A 19,593-nucleotide genomic window follows, 5' to 3' on the forward strand; every position below is an offset into this window, starting at 1 on the left:
CCATCTCACGTGTTCTCCTTTTCTCATGTCAAATTGATGCTGGCAGTGTACTTTGTAATCAAAGTGTGTGAAAACACAGCAATGCAATTTCAGGTGAAGTTTATATACTTTTTCACCTAACTTGAAATAACTGGAGCAGATTACCATATGATTTTTTTATTACATGTAATAAAAATATGAATTATATGTGATATTTTCCTGCAATTACTGTATAGCTGTCTGGAGTACAGTAATTCACATTTGGATGGTAAAATACAATGCATGCAAGTGTGTGTATATGGATTCAGTACACGTGCCAGCATTTCGGTATAGATGTTCTCAAATCATGTTTTTTCTAAAAGGCACCTCATTAATGACCAAGTACCACATTTCATCAGCCTTTCCATTTTCACAAAGAAACTTCACTGTTCATTTTTCCCCTTCTTTTTCCATCTTCAAAGTTTTACCACCACATGATGGAATACCCACACCAGAAGTACAGTATTTCTCTTTTGTGACAATTACCAAAATGCAGATTCCTGATGTGCTAATTTTAAAATTTATATATGAAAATATTTCCTGTTTTGGCAAATATCTAGTAGTGTAGTATGCACCACTACTTTTGAGGCAGATATTAACTTAACATAAGCATATGGTCTATGAAAGAAAAAAAATATCTCAAAATTCATAAAACTAAAAAACAATTTTATTTGAACTCTAAGCCATCAAGACAAGGTATCCAGAAAGAAATAATAAATAAGAAACCCAATATTTCATACATTTTTCCAACAAACATCTCCAGGAAGATGCCGAACTAGATAAAAAAAAAGCTGTGATTAACTAGATAACATTCATAATATTTCTGGCTGTAAAATTAAATTAGGATTATAGTGTGCTATTTCCAGCCAACGCTTTAGCATGTCATTCTATATATCAGTGCTTTTCCTGACTTCCTCAGAACAGTTGAAGTATTTTGGACTATCAGTTGTAAGAAAATTGAAAGATTTCTTTTCAAATTAATTGTTGCAGCATAATGGAAAGCATTAAACAAAATGTTAATAGGAAGTAATCTCTTCGGTACTCTTTAGCAGGCAGAATTAATATCTATCTATTATAATAAAAAAATCCTGGGAAGAGACCAGACTTTTTAGCCTGGGACGAGACGTGACTTTTTCAGAGAGATACTTTCACGTCCCGCAAAACGAGACTTTGTGCCAAGAGATTTAACCACGCCCAGAGCCAGAAATAAAAGACAGAGAGTAGATGACAAAGTACAACGCCGTAAAGAATTCAAAAACGTTGCTGCGATACACATGCAGAGCAGGTTACACATAATGTAAGTACTAAAATTCGAAAGTCTCAAAAAAATGACAGTAAAGATCACATTAGCAAAAACAAACGGAAATTAATACTCGGTGAAATAACGGAACACCGAAAAGAGATCAAATATATTGTTCAGATTTAAACTTTAAGCCGGAGACTTGTAGATCATCTAATTTGTGTTGCCATCAGGGAAAAGTAGTGTTTCTTCCCAATGAAGAGGCGTATCCACGGGATTTAAAAGATTTGTTGTTTGGTGAAAGTGAAATGCACATTCATGAGTGACAGAGACGCAAAGTGGCTTGGGGAGCAAAGTGGGTTGGGGAGCGAAGCAAGCAGGGGGCAAAGCCCTCTAGTACTTAAAATAAATATCCTTTCCCTACTCATTTCTTTTTCAAAGCATTCCTGTATTTGTTAACAAACCTTTTCTAAAATGTACCCTTAACCAGCTTTCATCAGTACTTTTACAATGTTGTTTTGTATACAAGATTTTGTATTTTTACTGCTTCTTACCTTGGCGTGTGTGTGCTTTTTTTGCTATATTATTTTGCATTCTACTGCAATCTTCTTATAGCTCAAAAAAAGGAAGGTGTTCTTTGCTTGAACTCAGTGGGTTACAGGCTAATCAATCAGCTACTATTTACCCATCTAACTCCCTATATAATTGTAAATACTTGTGGGGCACACTCACACGCATAGGACAATTTTACTGCTGCCAATTAACACATACTATATGTCTTTGGGAAAACTACAGCATATACACCCAGACAATAATTTCAAAATTTAAAAAAAAGTGTATTTTTTCAACATGACCCTGAATGAATTAACTCTTTAACTAATGCAGCTTACATACCAAATACTTAACACTTACCTCCTTGTCTGACAGATCTCCCTGCAGTGTGCTGACTTTTTCTCTAAGTTCTTTCAGTTCTTTTTTAGTGTTCTCAATCTCCTCAGTCTTCTCCCTTTCATCCCGATCTCTTTGTTCTTTTAGTCTCTCAATTATGCGCTCCTGTTTCATAAAACCAAAGAGGGGAAAGTTATATATCGATTTCTATTACCTTGTGTTTCTAAATTACATCTCAGAACTTTACAGTCCTTAGTTTACTGCAGCCATACTATGTTGTATTAACCGGCTCTATATATTAATATTTGAATGTGTCAAGGAACTGTTTTCTAATTATTTATGTGAAATTTAATTTTACCCATCTTCTAATTTTTTGCACTGCTGCATCTTAAAATTTTTTATAAAGGCTCAAAATACATACATGACAAGAGTTATAACCAGGTAATCACATGCAAAAAAAATAATAGATGTGTATTAAAATATATACCGCTACACTTATTAATGACACTTCTGCAGACTCATTAATGAGCATTGTGGGGAAATGAAGACCAGCAAGTCTATCTCTGGCCCACCCAAAATGTGTTAAGTCTTTTGCCACTATCCTTCCTGGTAAAACACAATCAACATTTCAAAGATCAAGAGTTATTCAATTCCAGCGGCTGTTTGAAAAAAATAAATAGAAAACAAAAAAATATTTAAAAATATACTTTTGAGCCAAAAGTAAAATAAAAGAAGCAAAATCTACTATTATCAAAGTCAAAGTGAACCATATACAAGTATACAGATAGATGAAATTGCAAAGCTCAGAGTCTACAGTGTAACAACATGAAGTGCATATGAAAAAATTAAAATTAAATTAAAATTAGACTTAAAATTAAAAATTAAAATTAAGATTTAAAATTAAAACACAAACAAGACAAGACATTGTGAAAGACAAGACAAAGACGTAGCAGCAATATTGACGAGTAGTAAGCAATATGAACATTGAAGCAATGTATGGTATTTGCAATCTAGATACATAAATATAGTCAATGGATATGTAATATAAATAAATAACTACATAAATAATAGATAAAGATAATACAAAAATTATCAGTGTATGGTAATAGTTTTTGAAGACATGTGTAAACAATGACAGGTCAGAATGTTTCACAGCAGAAGGATATCAAGAACGTCAAAATCCTTCAAGGTCAGAATGAGATTTTCAGTTCTTTTCTACCTGCACACTCGTCTTTGCAGGAAAGTGGTTTTCATGTATAAAAGTTCTATTTTTAGAGGTGGTTGAGGCCGTGTGGAAGATCTCATGTGGCAGATCTGGCTTTGATGCTGCAGTATCTTCTCTTGGATGGCAGAAGTGTGAAACGTCCATGTGAGAGGTGTAAGGGGTTTGTAAAATATGTCACAAGCTGTCAGAATGAGGTTTATGGCATATTTCATAAATTAATGAATACTAGATAATAGAATGAACATTTGCTAACCATTGTTACTACCCTTTCAATGGGCGTTCACTTCCACATGCTTGAAGTATTTGATGTTTTACTCACTAGCTACATTTACAAACAAAAAGCTTTTTCACTGTCCTATGCAAAACAAGTTTTCATGTATTTTTTGTTGAATCTAGCAGTTTTTGATCTTTGCCTGTTATTGAATTATGATTTTGTTTTAGGTCTTTCTGCACACTTTTGGCTATTTTACGATTTACCTCTTTAATAAAATATCAACATTCTACCAACTTACCAGGGCTTCACCACACCTATTCATCTACGTCTGCAACCTAACATAGGTTGTGCCACCACCAGTACTTTACTAGTGTAGCAAGCTGTAGTCCTTCAGCCCAGCTTTCACTCGGGGAAGGCTTCTGCCAAAAGGCTATTCCCTTTTTCCCCCCCTCACCTGTGTAGATTCAGAAGGCCAGCACACACACTTTCTGTTTTCATCACTCACACTCACCTCACACTGAACTGTGCATTTTTCCCCAATATCTAATAATTTCAAATTTAATTACAGAGATGTAGGGGAAAATAATAAGAAAAAACTATCAATTATTATTTTTGTTTAGTAGTATGATTGCACTGTCAGAAAAAACTACTGTACAATCAAGGGTTGTGTTTTCAACAGGTTTAAAAGCATCATTTCTATCCATCCAATATGCACATTCTTTTCATTTTCTTTTTTCTGGGTAGGCAGAGCATCACAACAGCAATGGGACCTCACATACTCCCTCTGAGTAATTGAATTTCTCATCACTACCTGACCTAAAAATAGCATTTGGACTGTTGAAGGACACAGGAAGACAAAATGAGAAAACAATCATTTTTATTTATGTAGTTTAAAAAAATGTTTACAAACTTTAATTTACTGATATTGTTATTAAAGAGGATATGTAAGCCAAGTGCATTTCAGATCATTTTTTCCGCAAAACAAATTTGCATTTTCACAATAATCATATTAGTGATTTATCTATTTAAATAGAATTCAAATTTTAGACTAGCTGAGAGGCATAGACCTTCTAGGATATCCTGGGTTTCTAAATAATGGCTTTTATAAGAACACCTACATTGGGAAGTGTCCGGGGACTTCCTCAATACCAAATTACCACATTAGTCTATTTCAATCCATCATGAGAAGCAGCAGCTCTAGTCCAATACTTTCCTGAATTGCTTCGCTCCTTAACCTGTCACACAGAGCTAGCTTTGCAAAGTGCAAACCTCATTTAACCCGACTCTGCACATCTTTTTTTATTACCCAAATCACATAACCTTTGGCGAGGATGGCAACTGAAAGTGACAAGTAATTCAACACTTTTGTTCAGAAGGCTCCTCTTTAGTCACTGTTTTTCAGCATAATGCAAGGAATACTTTTATAACTCATAATTAAGACGTGTAAATTCTGACAATTGGGGCAGCTACAATCTCTTCACTTCCTGGATGTGTGGCTAAATTCAGAATTGGAAGCATTGATTCATATTACACGTACACACCTTGGGCAAAGTCTTAACCCGACTTTAATAAGTTTACACTCAATGTCAAGAATGTGAACAACAAGGGGAGGCATCATGGCAATCCAAGCCATTTCTTGTTGATGAGCCTGATGGAATTATGTGGATCACCCAAGCATCAGGTGTTTGCTGCTAAACATAATCACACACTTTATCCTTTTATAGCTATTGTTTGTCTGGGTCACACTTTTTACAAATGTATAAATAAAAACCATATCATAGGTACAAGGTTTTCAAAGGTAAACCCAATGTATTGCTAGGTCATATTAGCTCTTCTGCCATGTCAAGGTCTTGTTCCTAGGAGGAGAAACTTTGGTACAAATTGTAGTAAGATGAACAGATGGAATGGAAATGTTGACACCTGATCAGATGCTAAACAGACCCATACACACTTGAATAAAAAATTCACATACTGCAGAAATACAGCACATATTTTCAACATTTTAAAATGCAATATGCTTCATAACACAGGCACAAGAATGCAGTATTTAAATACAGAAAGAATGGTCCTGTGCCAGAGTTGTCTAAAGGCATGAAAGATGGTGTTTTTACTGGCAGCGAAATGTAAAAATGTAATCAGTACAAGGAAGCAATACAGAAAGCAATTAAAGAAATGTGGTACACAGACCAAAAAAAAGTATCTAGAAGAATGTTTAAATCCTGTATAGTGCTTAACAATGCTAGGAGTCAAGATCTCCATTTCAATATTGATAAAGAAATGAAAGGATGGGGACAAGGATACAAAAATTATTTCAAAATAGACAATGACAAAGAAATTTAAATTAGTAAAAAATTATACAACCAGCTTGAAAGAATTAATGGTTATAATGAAAGAAAAACAGCACTTGAAATAGGGGACGACAGACATGGACGGATCTCATAATAAGATTAAGAATCTAAACTTAAAAAAGTGGAAAACATAGCGCTTTCCACACAAAAAGGCCTGTTGTCATGTCCCTCAAGGACTAAAATTTATGAAGTTTCTCATTATTCTTATTATTTGTGATGTACAAGCTGCCTGAAGGCAGCCCTGTGTATATTATCATTAATAAACTATGGGAACATAATAAAGTAGGGAAAGAAAAAAAAAACCCAACAACAAGTGTGTCTAGAATAAAAAGTGACAAAAGCAAAAGATGATATAACTAGTTCATTAGTTGTCAACTAGCTTTAAAATAATTATTAATGGTCAGGTCACAAGTATAACACTTTTCATTTTTAAATTCACTCATGAATGCTGAAGGAATTATCAGTCAAACTAAGCCAATATAATACAGTATATGGATAGATCTTGACAGCTTTTTTGTATTTTAAACACAACAAATCAAAAAAGGAATCCTACATAACCTTCCAAATGTGTGTTTTTTATATTGTTCTTTATTTTGCCTTATACAATTTCTTGTATTAGGAATTTGGTAGTTTTCGCATACCCCTTAGGGTCAGAGCGCAGGGTCAGCCATTGTACAGCGCCCCTGGAGCAATTACAGGTTAAGGGTCTTGCTCAAGGGCCCAGCAGAGTAGGATCTCTTTTGGCAGTGACAGGGATTCGAACCGACAACCTTCTGGATACCAGCACAGATCCTTAGCCTCAGAGCCACCACTCCAGAATTGTATAACAAAAAACATTATGTCAATGAATTGCGTCATTTCTATTTCCTCTTCCTCTTCACTTCAGATGTTCAGGCTGTTTACGAACTGGGCAGTTGCAGTAAATACTGTCTCAAATATTTCCCTGATTTATATCATTTTCTTGTTATTAATTATGGTGTGATATTACCTACCTTTTGCATCTTATTTAGTATTAACTCACAAAGCAGAAGGTCAACACCAACTAATTAACATTATCATTCCTATTGTATGTTGGGCATATTCAGTGTGATAGTCTTTTTTTATCCCCTGTACAATTCATTAATTACTAGGATGTTCTAGATGCAGACTGTTTGGGCGATTTTCTTTTTTCATTGTAGGAAACAACATTTAAACAAATAAAAACATGGACATAACTAAATATTTTGACCTTGCAACGGCATTCCCAAATATGATATGTGAAATACATTCTAATATGGATGCATATGGTGTGTCTTATTGTAGATATGATATTAAGCTGTTCCCAAACACAGTAACTCTAAGGGAGGTCGTATACAGAACATGAGGGAAAAAACAAAGTTTACTAATATAAACTAAAGCACACAGGGACAGCTAATGACAAAAGGATGCTGACAATACAAAGTGATAAACCTAGTTTCTCCCTGGCCTGCCTAAAACAAACAGCCCTAAATAACTCATGGAGTGACTGGTCCAGCTGCCCATTTGTAAAACTCTTTAAATTAACTCCTTCATACTTCACACTTTTCCTTCCATAAGCACTCTGGATTTCCTTCCACCCACTAGTTGTACCCTTGCCTTCCATCATCCAGACTCCATATGGCCTTCTTTTTAATCCTCAGTCCATAACTACCTTTGGGGTTAACTCTGGTCTCCTCCTCAAAGCTTCCTTGCCCGTGAGAAGTGTCAGAGCCCAGAAGAGCCTGCTGTCCCTACTATACCACACAGGAGTTGTCTCAATACAAATAAAAGTATCTGCTGTTTAACACAGGGTATCTACTGTATATCATGCCCAACTTGGATTGATTATAAAATATCTATTTTAACTTTCATTTGTCATTCTTGTTATTTAGAATCACTGATGTTTGAGAAAATACAGGAAAATGACTTACTTAAATGACTGATTTCAGCATATTTCAGTTGGCTCCAGAGGCACAAGTTCACAATAAAATTACCTCAAATGAAAACAAATAAGCCAATGATAAGACAGATCCAAGTCCACCTAACTGGAAAAATTACAGGATACAACTGAGTCTACATCGGTCAGTCTGGGTGTATGGAACTAGTCAGACCTTTTTTAAGTACATGTTCCGATAAATTTGGGCTTCAATACCAACATGCTATTACACTTGCAAAACTTATTTTGAGGCCCCTTAGTGTATAGCTCAAATTCTTTAATTTGTACAGTGGTTTACAATAAAACTATAGTCAGATTCTCCCTTTAAACATACAAAGTCATAAACTATAATAAGTCACCCTGCTGCTCCATATTAATGCGTAAAGTACGTAGTGTACACTGAGATCAAAGAAAGCCAGAGGTCTTAAAATTCCAAGGATAAATAAAACTATTGAGGGAGACATCAGTACCACTCTCTGTATGATTTCCCTCCTGGCCTTGGAACAAGTCATTAAAGTGAAGGGGAGATATATTGTTTTATAATAAATGGCTGACTCAGTGGTAGGACTTGTCATATTCAACCAAAACCACTGACACTAGCCTGCACTGGTCTGCACAACAGAAAAACCAGGGCTGATCTGGGCAGTAATGTGGCTGAGATCAGATACACTTTTTCAAGCATTTTCCTAATATGATGCAACTACAAAATTTAATTCCCCCATTGAAGTTCGTAGCTACCGTCACCCTAGCCCTTCAAGCTCAATATAACAAAATATAATTATGCATTACTATAAAGAGATTTAAAAAAATATATAATTTGTAATATGAAATTTTGTATTTAATTAAAAAAATCGTTATGAAGACTACTTCAAAACTGTACATTATATAAATAGTATATTTATACTATACAATAACTCAAAGGTTTAGTAATAGTAGGCCTCTGTGGCTGCAGGTATTCATTCCAATCAGTTTCAAAATCTTAAGAGTCATTCTTATTTTGAACCTTTCCTCATTGTATAATTAGTTGCTCATTTCAGTCTTTTCTTAAAAAAAACCCTTCTATTTACATGAAATTTAAAATGATTTGTACTTGACTTTTCATTATAACTTTAAATTCTTACAGATCTAAATTTCCTATTTCTGGGATGGTTACTTTCTTAATTGTATCTGTACCCAAAATATGATAATTAAACAAAAGAGAACGTATACTTGCAAAAGATATGTAACTGTAAAAAAGGTGCAGCTCCTTCAGCGACACTTACACTTGTATGTACTTATGATCAAACAAAGCATAAAAAATAATAGCGAAAAGTAATACATATAAAAACAAACATAAAAATGAAATAAATAACTTTCATGGCAATTTAATAGAACCATTTTGTGTTTTTCTGTATTTACACAAAAACTGCATAAATTAAGAAACAAGAGCAAGCTTAACAAAACAGCCCAGTTAAAAGCATATGATACAGCCAAAGAGCTGCCCAAGAACCAAACTTAAATAACAGTAGTCAAAGTTATAAATAGGCCACTGCAACTGTTTTGAAAGGTAAAATATTACATACTCATAAGGTGCAGAATCACTTTGATATACACTATTTTAATTATATCCACTGAAAAATGAAATGATGGAGATTTCATTATAGGTGATTAGCAGGTTTATAGACTATTTGCTACTATTATAAGCATGAACAGAGTTCTCCAAGGAGTAGGGGACTACCTGAAATGGAGTTTAAAGGAAAACAGGAAGAGGATATTTAATTTTTTATTTATGATCAAGGTGAAGTCTACTGATATAGGATGAATTTAAACACTAATGGTAGAGGAGATAACCATACATAAAAATAAGGGCAATAGGAACAGTACAAGGAAATACTAAAATTCTGAGCCTCTTGCACCTCTTAGAACAGGTAGGAATGTATCTTCTTCTAAAACTATGAAGAACAGGATACTACTGTTGATGGAGGAATCAGATGAGAGGTGGTGGTCTACAGGAAGTCTTATGCTAGACAAACTGAAAAGACCTTACCAAATGGTGGGTCTTCTGTATCTGAGCTAGTGTCTGTTGAAGTACTGTATTGAAAAGCTGATCCCCTTCATCTATAACTTCAACCAGTGGGCTCTGGACATCAGTGGGAAGACTGTAAGTCCTCAGCAGATTCATACGACGGGTTCTTACTGCAAATGCAACTGCCTTTTCCGCAGAATCTAACTGATCACATGCAGTGTGTATTTGAAATGCAGCCATAAGGTTACCATCCTCAAGAAGTTCCAAAGCTGCTGAGAGATTCTCATCCATGGTATTCTGTAAAAGGTTAAATAATTGACATTCCAGGTTAATCATTCATTATATGCAACCCCTACAAATTATTTTCTTCTGTCAAGTTTATGGGAAGGCTACTGCTGAAAGTCTTCTTCCTGTCTTTCTCAACACACGAAGCGAGAGTTGAATGCTAGGATCAGCATAAAGTGGAGGCATAGTGTTGGAAAACCTACGGCACTGCTCACAGTAAAATGTTACATAAGAAAAACACAGGACTAAGGTACACGGGTATTAGGTAAATTTCGTCAAAGTCGAATTTCAGTCAGATAGGTCCCTTAGTTCAAACACGGCAAATGGATTCACATTTCAAATTACACATAAGTATACAGTAACTCTGGTTACATAATTACTATACACCTTAGTTTCATTAAATCCAATGTTTTAATACAACACTAAATTAAAACATTATATTTTTTATCCAGTATTTCAATCCAACTATTATAAATCTATGAAGTGAAAAAACTATTTAGATAATCAGGTGGTTAAAGATTAAAAAAAATAACATGAGACATCAGCAGAGTGTGTTGTTAAATGAAACATAAAGCAAAGGCTAAAAGACATTCTGTATCCCCAAATGAAAACCAAAGATTTTGCATTATCGTTTTTGCCATAGTTGCAAACACCCTGCTCAACAAATCATGATGGCAAACTAAATGTAGATCACTGATAAGGAGAGCAATTTTCAATGTCTTCAATAGCTATTTCCTTTGTGGAACATACAAATATGCACAGACCTCTATCAACACAGCAATACAACTGAAAAGCTCCTGTATGTTAAAAAGAAACGTTGACATACTCTATTCTGGCAGAGCAGTTATTTATAAAGGCATAATTAAACAACACTTCAGGGTTCAGTATATTCCAGAACTAGTATATTTCATTAACAGCTGACATTTTCGATGTGTAGACTTATTATAATTACTATTTTGCCTTATTATGAGGGTTTAACACTAGAATTACCAAAGCCGACAAAAAAATTACCAAAGCCTAAAAAAAAAAACCTCATAAATCCATCCCTTAAATCCCTTCACACCTCTCCATCAGCATCTTTTGTCTTGTAAATGTGTCGATAAGCAGCAAGCAGCCTGCTATCACATCCCCCCACCGCCGCACAAAGTTTTCTCAGCTCAAGTCTGTTTACCTGTGTGTCAGTTGCTTAGAGTTGTATACAGTAAATACTATTTCATTATTTGGGACACATGCATTTCATGTGTGTTCCATGTCTACAACAATCTATGTAAACACATTGTTAAAACAGAAACATTTTTCATGTTTTAGTAATAATTGACAAAATGTAGACATGAAGCGTATAATGTGTGAAGCCTGAAGTCCAAATATCAAATAAACACTTTCAAAAAAGGTACAAGTATAACAAAACAAGTGTACTTTTATTCAAGAATATAACTGCAGAAAAAGAACCTGTGTTATGGTGCAACATTGACACATCTTTAATCCGACTGCTTTAGTGGCGTAATGGTAAGAACTGATGACTGGTAATCAAAAGGTCACGAGTTCGACCACAGACTATTCCATTTTGAGAAGCGAGCTGCTCTTATTCTTACTATTTTAGAATAAAAACATACATTTGATTTGAGTCTGTAACAGCCGGTGTAAATTTATGGTTCTTGTAAAGGTTACCGTTTTTATTTTTTTATTCAGTTTTATTCTCACAGTCACGCTCACGCTCTCCCCAATCTGACACTGCTGTTTTCACATAAAGATGCGCTATAACAGAGGTGAACTTGGAAGATGATGAGGGTTCTCCATCGAAGAAAGAATGCATGTCGCACTTTTGCCGTCTCTGTACTTTGTATATGTACATGAGAACTCTGCAGTCTACTTGTGACTTTACGCTGTAGGAAGATAAGTAAATAAATCAAGGTAAATAACATTCAATCCGGCTTTTATATACAAAGTACAACAACGTTTGCAAATTCAACTGTTTTATTTGTGTGTGATGTGAATCGAAGGAAAACACAAAATAAATTTAAAATAAATTTGTACATTATGACTTTTTGAGTGTGTGTATCGCCCTGCTATGGACTGGTGATCATTCCAGGGTTTATTCCTGCCTTGAGCCCTATGCTAGCTGGAATAGGTTCCATTCCCCCGATGACCCTAGTCTGGATCAAGTCGTTTAGAAAATGGCATGACTTCTTTTCAATAGAATGTCAGGATACTGAAAATGGCCAACATCTGGCTTGGTGACATTCTCTGTTAATTTGAAACAGTTTTTGGTATTAACTTAACATGTAGGAGACATTAGTTGCATAAGGTATTATAGACTGTTAATAACTGTCAAACATAAAATTAGCTATAAACATGGAAGAACATGACCATAATCAATGATTCACACATGCTGAACTTTCCAAGAAGTATGATTTAAAAATTATACTCCCTTAAACTTGTACTGTAGATCATTTTCTTATAATGTTATTTGTGTAATACATACCTCAAGTTAGCTGATGGTACTGTAACTTTTGGTAAACTAAAAGCTCACTCACATAAATGTCACATTACTGATATTACTATTTGCTGCTGGTTTCAAACCCTTCAAAGTAAAACCGATTTTCATTTGCGAGATATGTCAAAGGTTATTTCCTTCTGTTCTGCAATGTACCAACATAGCTTGGAGTAAAAAGGATACATTTCAACAATTGTATATGTCAAGTTTCTGCCCTGCAATGAAGTAGCACTATTAAGAAAAGCACCTGGATCTAATAACAGTTGCTGCAATATGGTGGCTAGTTGCTCAAAAACTGTTATCATCACTTGTTTTTGAGTAGTTTCCTTAGGCAAGCACATTATTTCACCTGAAATGGTATATTTTGAAGATGAGCTTGAATTGAAATGTACTCTGGCAGTATAAATAAATGCTTGTAATTAAATCACTACATACCATGGCTGGAATAACAGAATTTTAGAAGAGGGTGTTGAGATTTAGAAGCTATGATGCCAATTTGAAAAGGGGCACATTTACATGTAGAAAAAAAGAGGAAAAAATTCAAATATGGAAATTTACATGAAAATACTTTGAACATAAAGGGTAGCATAATTTTTAAACTGAGCTGTAGTGCCAAGAATTGTTGAACAATAGACATTTGAGAAAGCACGCAATGATGTTTTAAGATGAAAACTACTAGGGCTCTACTAGGTAAAACACTTCAAATTCTCAATGATATATTGTTTTCTAATCCTGACCGTACATAAAAAAAAAAAAAAAAAAAAATCATCAGTCCAAAAATCATTCATTTAGCATATGAGATAAATAATTACTTAATTAAAACGAATTGTGGGGAGCCAATATAATTAAGCATTAACCCCTGCCTTTAAAGCTAATTGCCAAAATGTCTGGTATATAAACTGGAAAACCGTATGAAAATATATAGTACAGTAAGTAGTGTATTTCTTTATACAAGACCACTTCAGCTGGCAGAGCTTTTTTGCAAAATGGATTTTCAGAAATATAAACTGTACAAAAAATTGCCGGTATGTGGTCAGAGCAAGATAAAAGGGAAACCACCCTAGTTCTCTATATCAAATGGAGAAATTATCAAAACAAAACACAGGCTGCTCCAATTGGAAAGCAACACAAAAGTAAAAATGACTAAAATATTACTCATTTTCAAAGACTACTTTTTTAAGCTAAAGCATTATTTCAATAATGGAGTAGGTCCAAAACTATTACTCAGATTAATAAGCAGCAGTGCCCTGAGTATACCATCTATCATATGGTAGTTTGGAGTTAATAATTAAGCTCGCGGTGCCAGCCTGGTGGGCCACAAATGATATAAACTTTCTTTTTTTCATTAATAGTTACTTCTCTCTGCAAGTCTTTAATAAAAAAATGCAGTACCTGAACAACCAACCTATTATGCAATATTTTAACAAGCAGTTAAAATACTGAAGGCTGTTGTCTACATACTGTAACTATACCTGTATTATTTATAATAGAGAATTTCTAAAGATTTACTGAAGGTGTAAATGACTAGCAAGAACTTTCCAGTGGCAAGGATATCACCCATAAGACACAGGACAAGGGAAACTACCACAGAAGCTGTCTGTTGAAGGTAAGAGCCTCACACTGTCCGGAAGTGGGTAACTTTGCCTGCCATTGTGGGAAGACGCTCCTAAAATGCAGTAAGTCCAATCCATGTGCTGGGTGCCTTCAAAGGGTGTCAGGAATGGGCACCTGGGGCCTCATGTATAAACGCTGCATATGCACAAAAATGTTGCGTACACCCGTTTCCAAGCTCATATCGCAATGTATAAAAACTAAACTTGTCGTAAAGCACAGCACATTTTCATTCCAGCTCAATCCATCGCATACACAATTTTTCAGCTCGGTTTTGCAAACTTGAGGCACCCCAGTATTAAAGCAGTGCTATTGTTCCTGTGCAGTTTCCCTTTCTTTTTTAGATTCACATCCCTGACATGGCTTTATCAAATATACAGAAATTAACTGCATGTCATTTATTAGTTTAAGGCATCTGATTGTAATCAACCTGTTACAATATAACGGTCCACAGAATGGCCAAACTATTCCAAATATCATAGCTGTTTAGTGTTGTTACTCTCAGTGCACCACTCAGAGTATTTTAACCCATTGCATCTGAGTGTGGAATCACAGCTCTACAGCAGACGATTGGAAAGAGGATTCTTGGAATACAGCATCTAGCACACGCTGCCTCAGCCATGGGCGCAGTCTATTTGAACTTCCCCCATACGACAAACGCTTCAAAGCCTTTCCTGTAGGGACCTCGCGGTTCAAAACAGTTTCATCCCAAGAGCTATAAATGCACTCAATCAGTCCATCAAGTGCTCCTGGTAGAACTTTTGTACTTATAAGTACAATTACCTCACTGTAAACTTGTACTACAGTTGTAATGTACTACTAGTTGTAGACTGCTGAAGGTCTGTGCGCTGGAGCTGGGGAGTCCTCTACAGCGCATCTTCAACCTGAGCCTGGAACAGGGGAGAGTCCCGAGGCTTTGGAAAACATCTTGCATCACCCCAGTCCCAAAGGTATCACATCCTAGTGAGCTGAATGACTTCCGGCCTGTCGCTCTGACGTCACATGTGATGAAGACCATGGAGAGGCTGCTGCTTCACCACCTGAGGCCACAGGTCCAACACACCCTTGACCCTCTGCAGTTCGCATACCAGGAGAAGGTGGGAGCGGAGGATGCCATCATCTGTATGCTACACCTATCCCTCTCCCACTTGGACAGAGGCAGTGGTGTCGTAAGAATTATGTTTCTGGACTTCTCTAGCGCCTTCAACAACATTTAACCTCTGCTCCTTAGGGACAAGCTGACAGAGATGGGAGTAGATTCATACCTGGTGGCATGGATTGTGGACTATCTTACAAACAGACCTCAGTATGTGCGTCTCGGGAATTGTAGGTCTGACATTGTGGTCAGCAACAGAGGAGCGCCGCAGGGGACTGTACTTTCTCCAGTCCTGTTCAGCCTATATACATCGGACTTCCAATACAACTCGGAGTCCTGCCACGTGCAAAAGTTCATTGACGACACTGCTATCGTGGGCTGCATCAGGAGTGGGCAGGAGGAGGAGTACAGAAACCTCATCAAGGACTTTGTTAAATGGTGCGACTCAAACCAGTTACACCTGAGCACTAGCAAAACCAAGGAACTGGTGGTGGATTTTAGGAGACTGTGTGCAGAGGGTACAGACCTATAAATACCTTGGAGTTCAGCTGGATGATAAATTGGACTGGACTGCCAATACTGATTCTCTGTGAGGACAGAGCCGGCTGTACTTCCTTAGAAGACTGGCGTCCTTCAACATCTGCAATAAGATGCTGCAGATGTTCTATCAGATGGTTGTGACGAGTGTCCTCTTCTACGCGGTGGTGTGCTGGGGAGGCAGCATTAAGAAGAAGGATGCCTCACGCCTGGACAAACTGGTGAGGAAGGCAGGCTCTATTGTAGTCATGGAGCTGGACAGTTTGACATCCGTGGCAGAGCAACGGCACTCAGCAGGCTCCTATCAATTATGGAGAATCCACTGCATCCACTAAACAGTGTCATCTCCAGACAGAGGAGCAGCTTCAGCGACAGACTGCTTTCACTGTACTGCTCCACTGACAGACTGAGGAGAACGTTCCTCCCCCAAACTATGCGACTCTTCAATTCCACCCGGAGGGGTAAACGTTAACATTATTCAAAGTTATTGTCTGTTTTTACTTGCCTTTTTATGACTCTTTAATTTAATATTGTTTTTGTATCAGTATGTTGCTGCTGGAGTATGTGAATTTCCCCTTGGGATTAATAAAGTATCTATCTATCTATCTAATATTGCAAAACCTGAGTCACTTTATGAACCATTTCACTATTTGCACTATATGTACATATATACTGTACTTATGCTTTCATATTTTACATTTTTCATTGTTTTTTATCATTTTATTATTTTATAATTTTACAGGAAAAGTTTATGGAGGATTTGCATATTGAATCTCATTGTGCCATACAATAACAATAAAGGAATTCAAATCAATTCAATAGAAGAAAGTGCATATTTATATTGTACTAGGGGGCTCTGCCCCCTGCTCACTTCGCTCGCTCACCCAAGGGTTTAGTTTACCAGATATACAATTTAAAGAGTGTTATTTTCTTGGGAATTGTTACATATGCATTATTTTCACTTTTACTTAACTTTTGCAAAAACAATACTTGTCCTTTATTTTCAGCCCCAGGTGCAGTTAAATCTTTCTCGCAAGACGTATAATGTTGCTTGTGTTGTGATGGGGGGTGTGGTGTTGCGGGTCCACAGCTCCCGTTCTAAGGCCAGCTTTAAATAAATAAGCACCATGCTTGCGGCTTGGTGAGGGGCGTGGTGGTTGTGTGGCTGAAGCGGTTCTCAGGGCGATTCGCGATGTGGGCGTTTCTTACCTAAGTGCACAGGTGAGAAACCGTCCGCATCCATGATTGTTCCTGGGGCTGCTGATTTGCCACAGCTGCCATGCCCTCTTGATAAATAGAAGCGCGAGTTGGCTAAAGGGGTTGAGAAAGAAAAAGAGGAGAAAAAAGAGAGAAACGAACAGAGGTTGCAGGAGAAAGCAGGAAGTAGTGGAGAGAGAGAAAGCCGGTGTGGGAGAGTGAGCGAGCGTAAGCTCGCATGCAGCTGAACAGTGAGCTTGGGTGTTGGGCCGACACCCCGGGAGTAGTAGTAGTGGTTGCTCCTGCTGAGTGATCATGGAGCAGGGGTAACCAGTGATGAAGGGCAGATGACTCTCCGCGGAAGGCAGCGGGAGTCAGGACTTGGGGTGTGTATTCCCCAGTGTGGGTGCCCTGGTCGCTGTGGAACCCAAGTCGCTGTATGGAGGAGCCTACCGGAGCCAGGGGTTGGTAAGGCGATCCAAACAGTAAGACAGTGCAGAGAAGGTCAGCTGCATGTAGAGCGACTCCCCTGTTGAGAAGCCCAGATGGGAAAAGCAGGGGGGTCGCCAGTAGTAGAAAAAGGATGCACCGGATTTTTAAAAGTTTCACTACTGTTTTTATGGATTATTTATTTAATGACTCTCTTTGGAAGGCACTGCACTTTGTGAACATTGTTTTTGATTATTTTTTAAATAAAAGCACTTGGCACTTTTATACACCATCCCCTTTGCTATGTTGTGCCTCACTGCTTAGCTCATCGGTACCATTACTGACGGTGTCAGGTTTAAGGGCTCCCGGACAGCAGACGGGAGCATGCAGCAAACTTGCATCGTCACAGGGGGGCGGCTGAACAAATGCTAAGGAGATGCCGTCGGATCATCTGCTGTCTTTCTGTTGCTGGCAAGCTGCGTGTTCTTTTTGTCGCGCTGCACATCGATCATTTAAAAGCCTGTACAGCAGCTGTCCTTTTGCCACTTTGTGTCTCTGCCGCTCGCGTTGTGAAGGGGGAGCTGAAAGCATGCTAAGAAGTTGCAGTTAGATCATCAGCTGGCTTGTTGCTGCTGGCGAGCTGCGTTTTCTTCTTGTCGTGCTTTGCATCGATCATTTCAAAGCCTGAACAGCAGCTGTCCTTTTGCCATTTCGCATCTGTGCTGCTCACGTTGTGAAAATGGGGGAGGGGGGTGTGGGGGGATGAACGCATGCTAAGGAGATGCGGTTGGATCACTTGCTGGCAAGCTGCATGTTCTGCTTGTCGTTGTTTTAAAAGCTGGGAGCACATGATGTCTGCCTGCTAAAAGCATTCCAACAACTGCTTGGTTAGATGTCCATGTACTTGTTTTAAATGTTGTCTCACTGCCTTGTCTCACGTGACGTTAAAGTGTCTCTCACGGGACGTCAAATTGTCTTCCGAGAAGATCACGTCTCGTCTCCCTAGTCTCCCTCCCAGGAATTTTTTTTTTTTTTTTATAATAAAGAGATATGATGACGACTGGCTTCTAAGTCGATTTAGATTTCTAAGCACTATCTTCATATCATTTTAAAGATGAAATGCAGTAAAGTATGTATATTACAATATACATATAAATGTTTAACTTCATTTAAATAATGTATATTGTTAATAATTAAACATTTGAGGGCATGGTGGCGCAGCGGTAGCGATGAGATGGTGCCCCATTCAGGATTGTTCCTGCCTCGCGCTGTATGCATGCTGAGACTGGCGTGACCCTAGATGGATAGATGGATGGAATAATTAAACATGTAGTACGAATATATTTCAATTTTCCTTAAAAGTTTTGAAGAATTGGCGTTGTAAGCTTACATGTTTTGACATTTATTAGAGAGCTTGTGTGGCGACTGGTTACTTGGAGAAAGAAAAGGAAGGACAGGAATTCGGGGTTAGAACATTTGAAAGAGACAGTACTGCAGCAATAATTCATTTCATTGAGGGTTGCGCACGGCGCAACAACCATTTTGTGTGAGACAGTAACAATCTTTTGAAAGGGTGCCTGCTCATTGCTACCACTGTGCCACCATGCCCCCATGTTTAATACATGCTTTAATTCCTATCATCATGAAAATTATATCAAGTATACATCTTAGTATTAAAATTGTTGAAAGTGCTGTAAAATCTTAAATATAATGTATTCTGTGTCCTGTCAGCTTAAGAGAAAGCCCGTTTAAGAAGGACGTAGTGATTCACACATATAGAGTACATAGAATAACACATAGAATACAAAGCATTTAATGTGCTACTTTAGTGATTTGAGAAACTAGTAAATTAAAAGATTTTAAGATAAAGTTTATGACGTTTTACTTTAATGACAAACTACTGTACATTATTAAAGTGGAAAATTTGAGATTAAAGTTGACATTTCGACCTTTTTTTCCCCCACTGTGTCCCTATTTTTTTTTTCTTTTCAATGTTCCCTAATACACTTCCATATGACTTTTAGACGGTGTTCTACAACTTGCCTTTTCATGGCTACTTTGATATCTGACCAC

General features: G+C 37.0%; 1 protein-coding gene across 3 annotated transcripts in view; it reads right to left on the reverse strand.

The window, feature by feature from the left end:
- LOC114642058 (ELKS/Rab6-interacting/CAST family member 1) overlaps window positions 1–19,593 on the reverse strand; it is an 814,051-nt gene that overhangs the window by 533,467 nt on the left and 260,991 nt on the right. For all 3 annotated transcript variants that reach the window (XM_051920296.1, XM_051920284.1, XM_051920290.1), the window contains one exon: window positions 2,171–2,311. In XM_051920296.1, coding sequence (XP_051776256.1) covers window positions 2,171–2,311 — 141 coding nt within the window. The remainder of the gene's footprint in view (window positions 1–2,170; window positions 2,312–19,593) is intronic.

This window comes from Erpetoichthys calabaricus, chromosome 1 (assembly GCF_900747795.2).
Source record: "Erpetoichthys calabaricus chromosome 1, fErpCal1.3, whole genome shotgun sequence".
NCBI classification, from domain to species: Eukaryota; Metazoa; Chordata; class Cladistia; order Polypteriformes; family Polypteridae; genus Erpetoichthys; species Erpetoichthys calabaricus.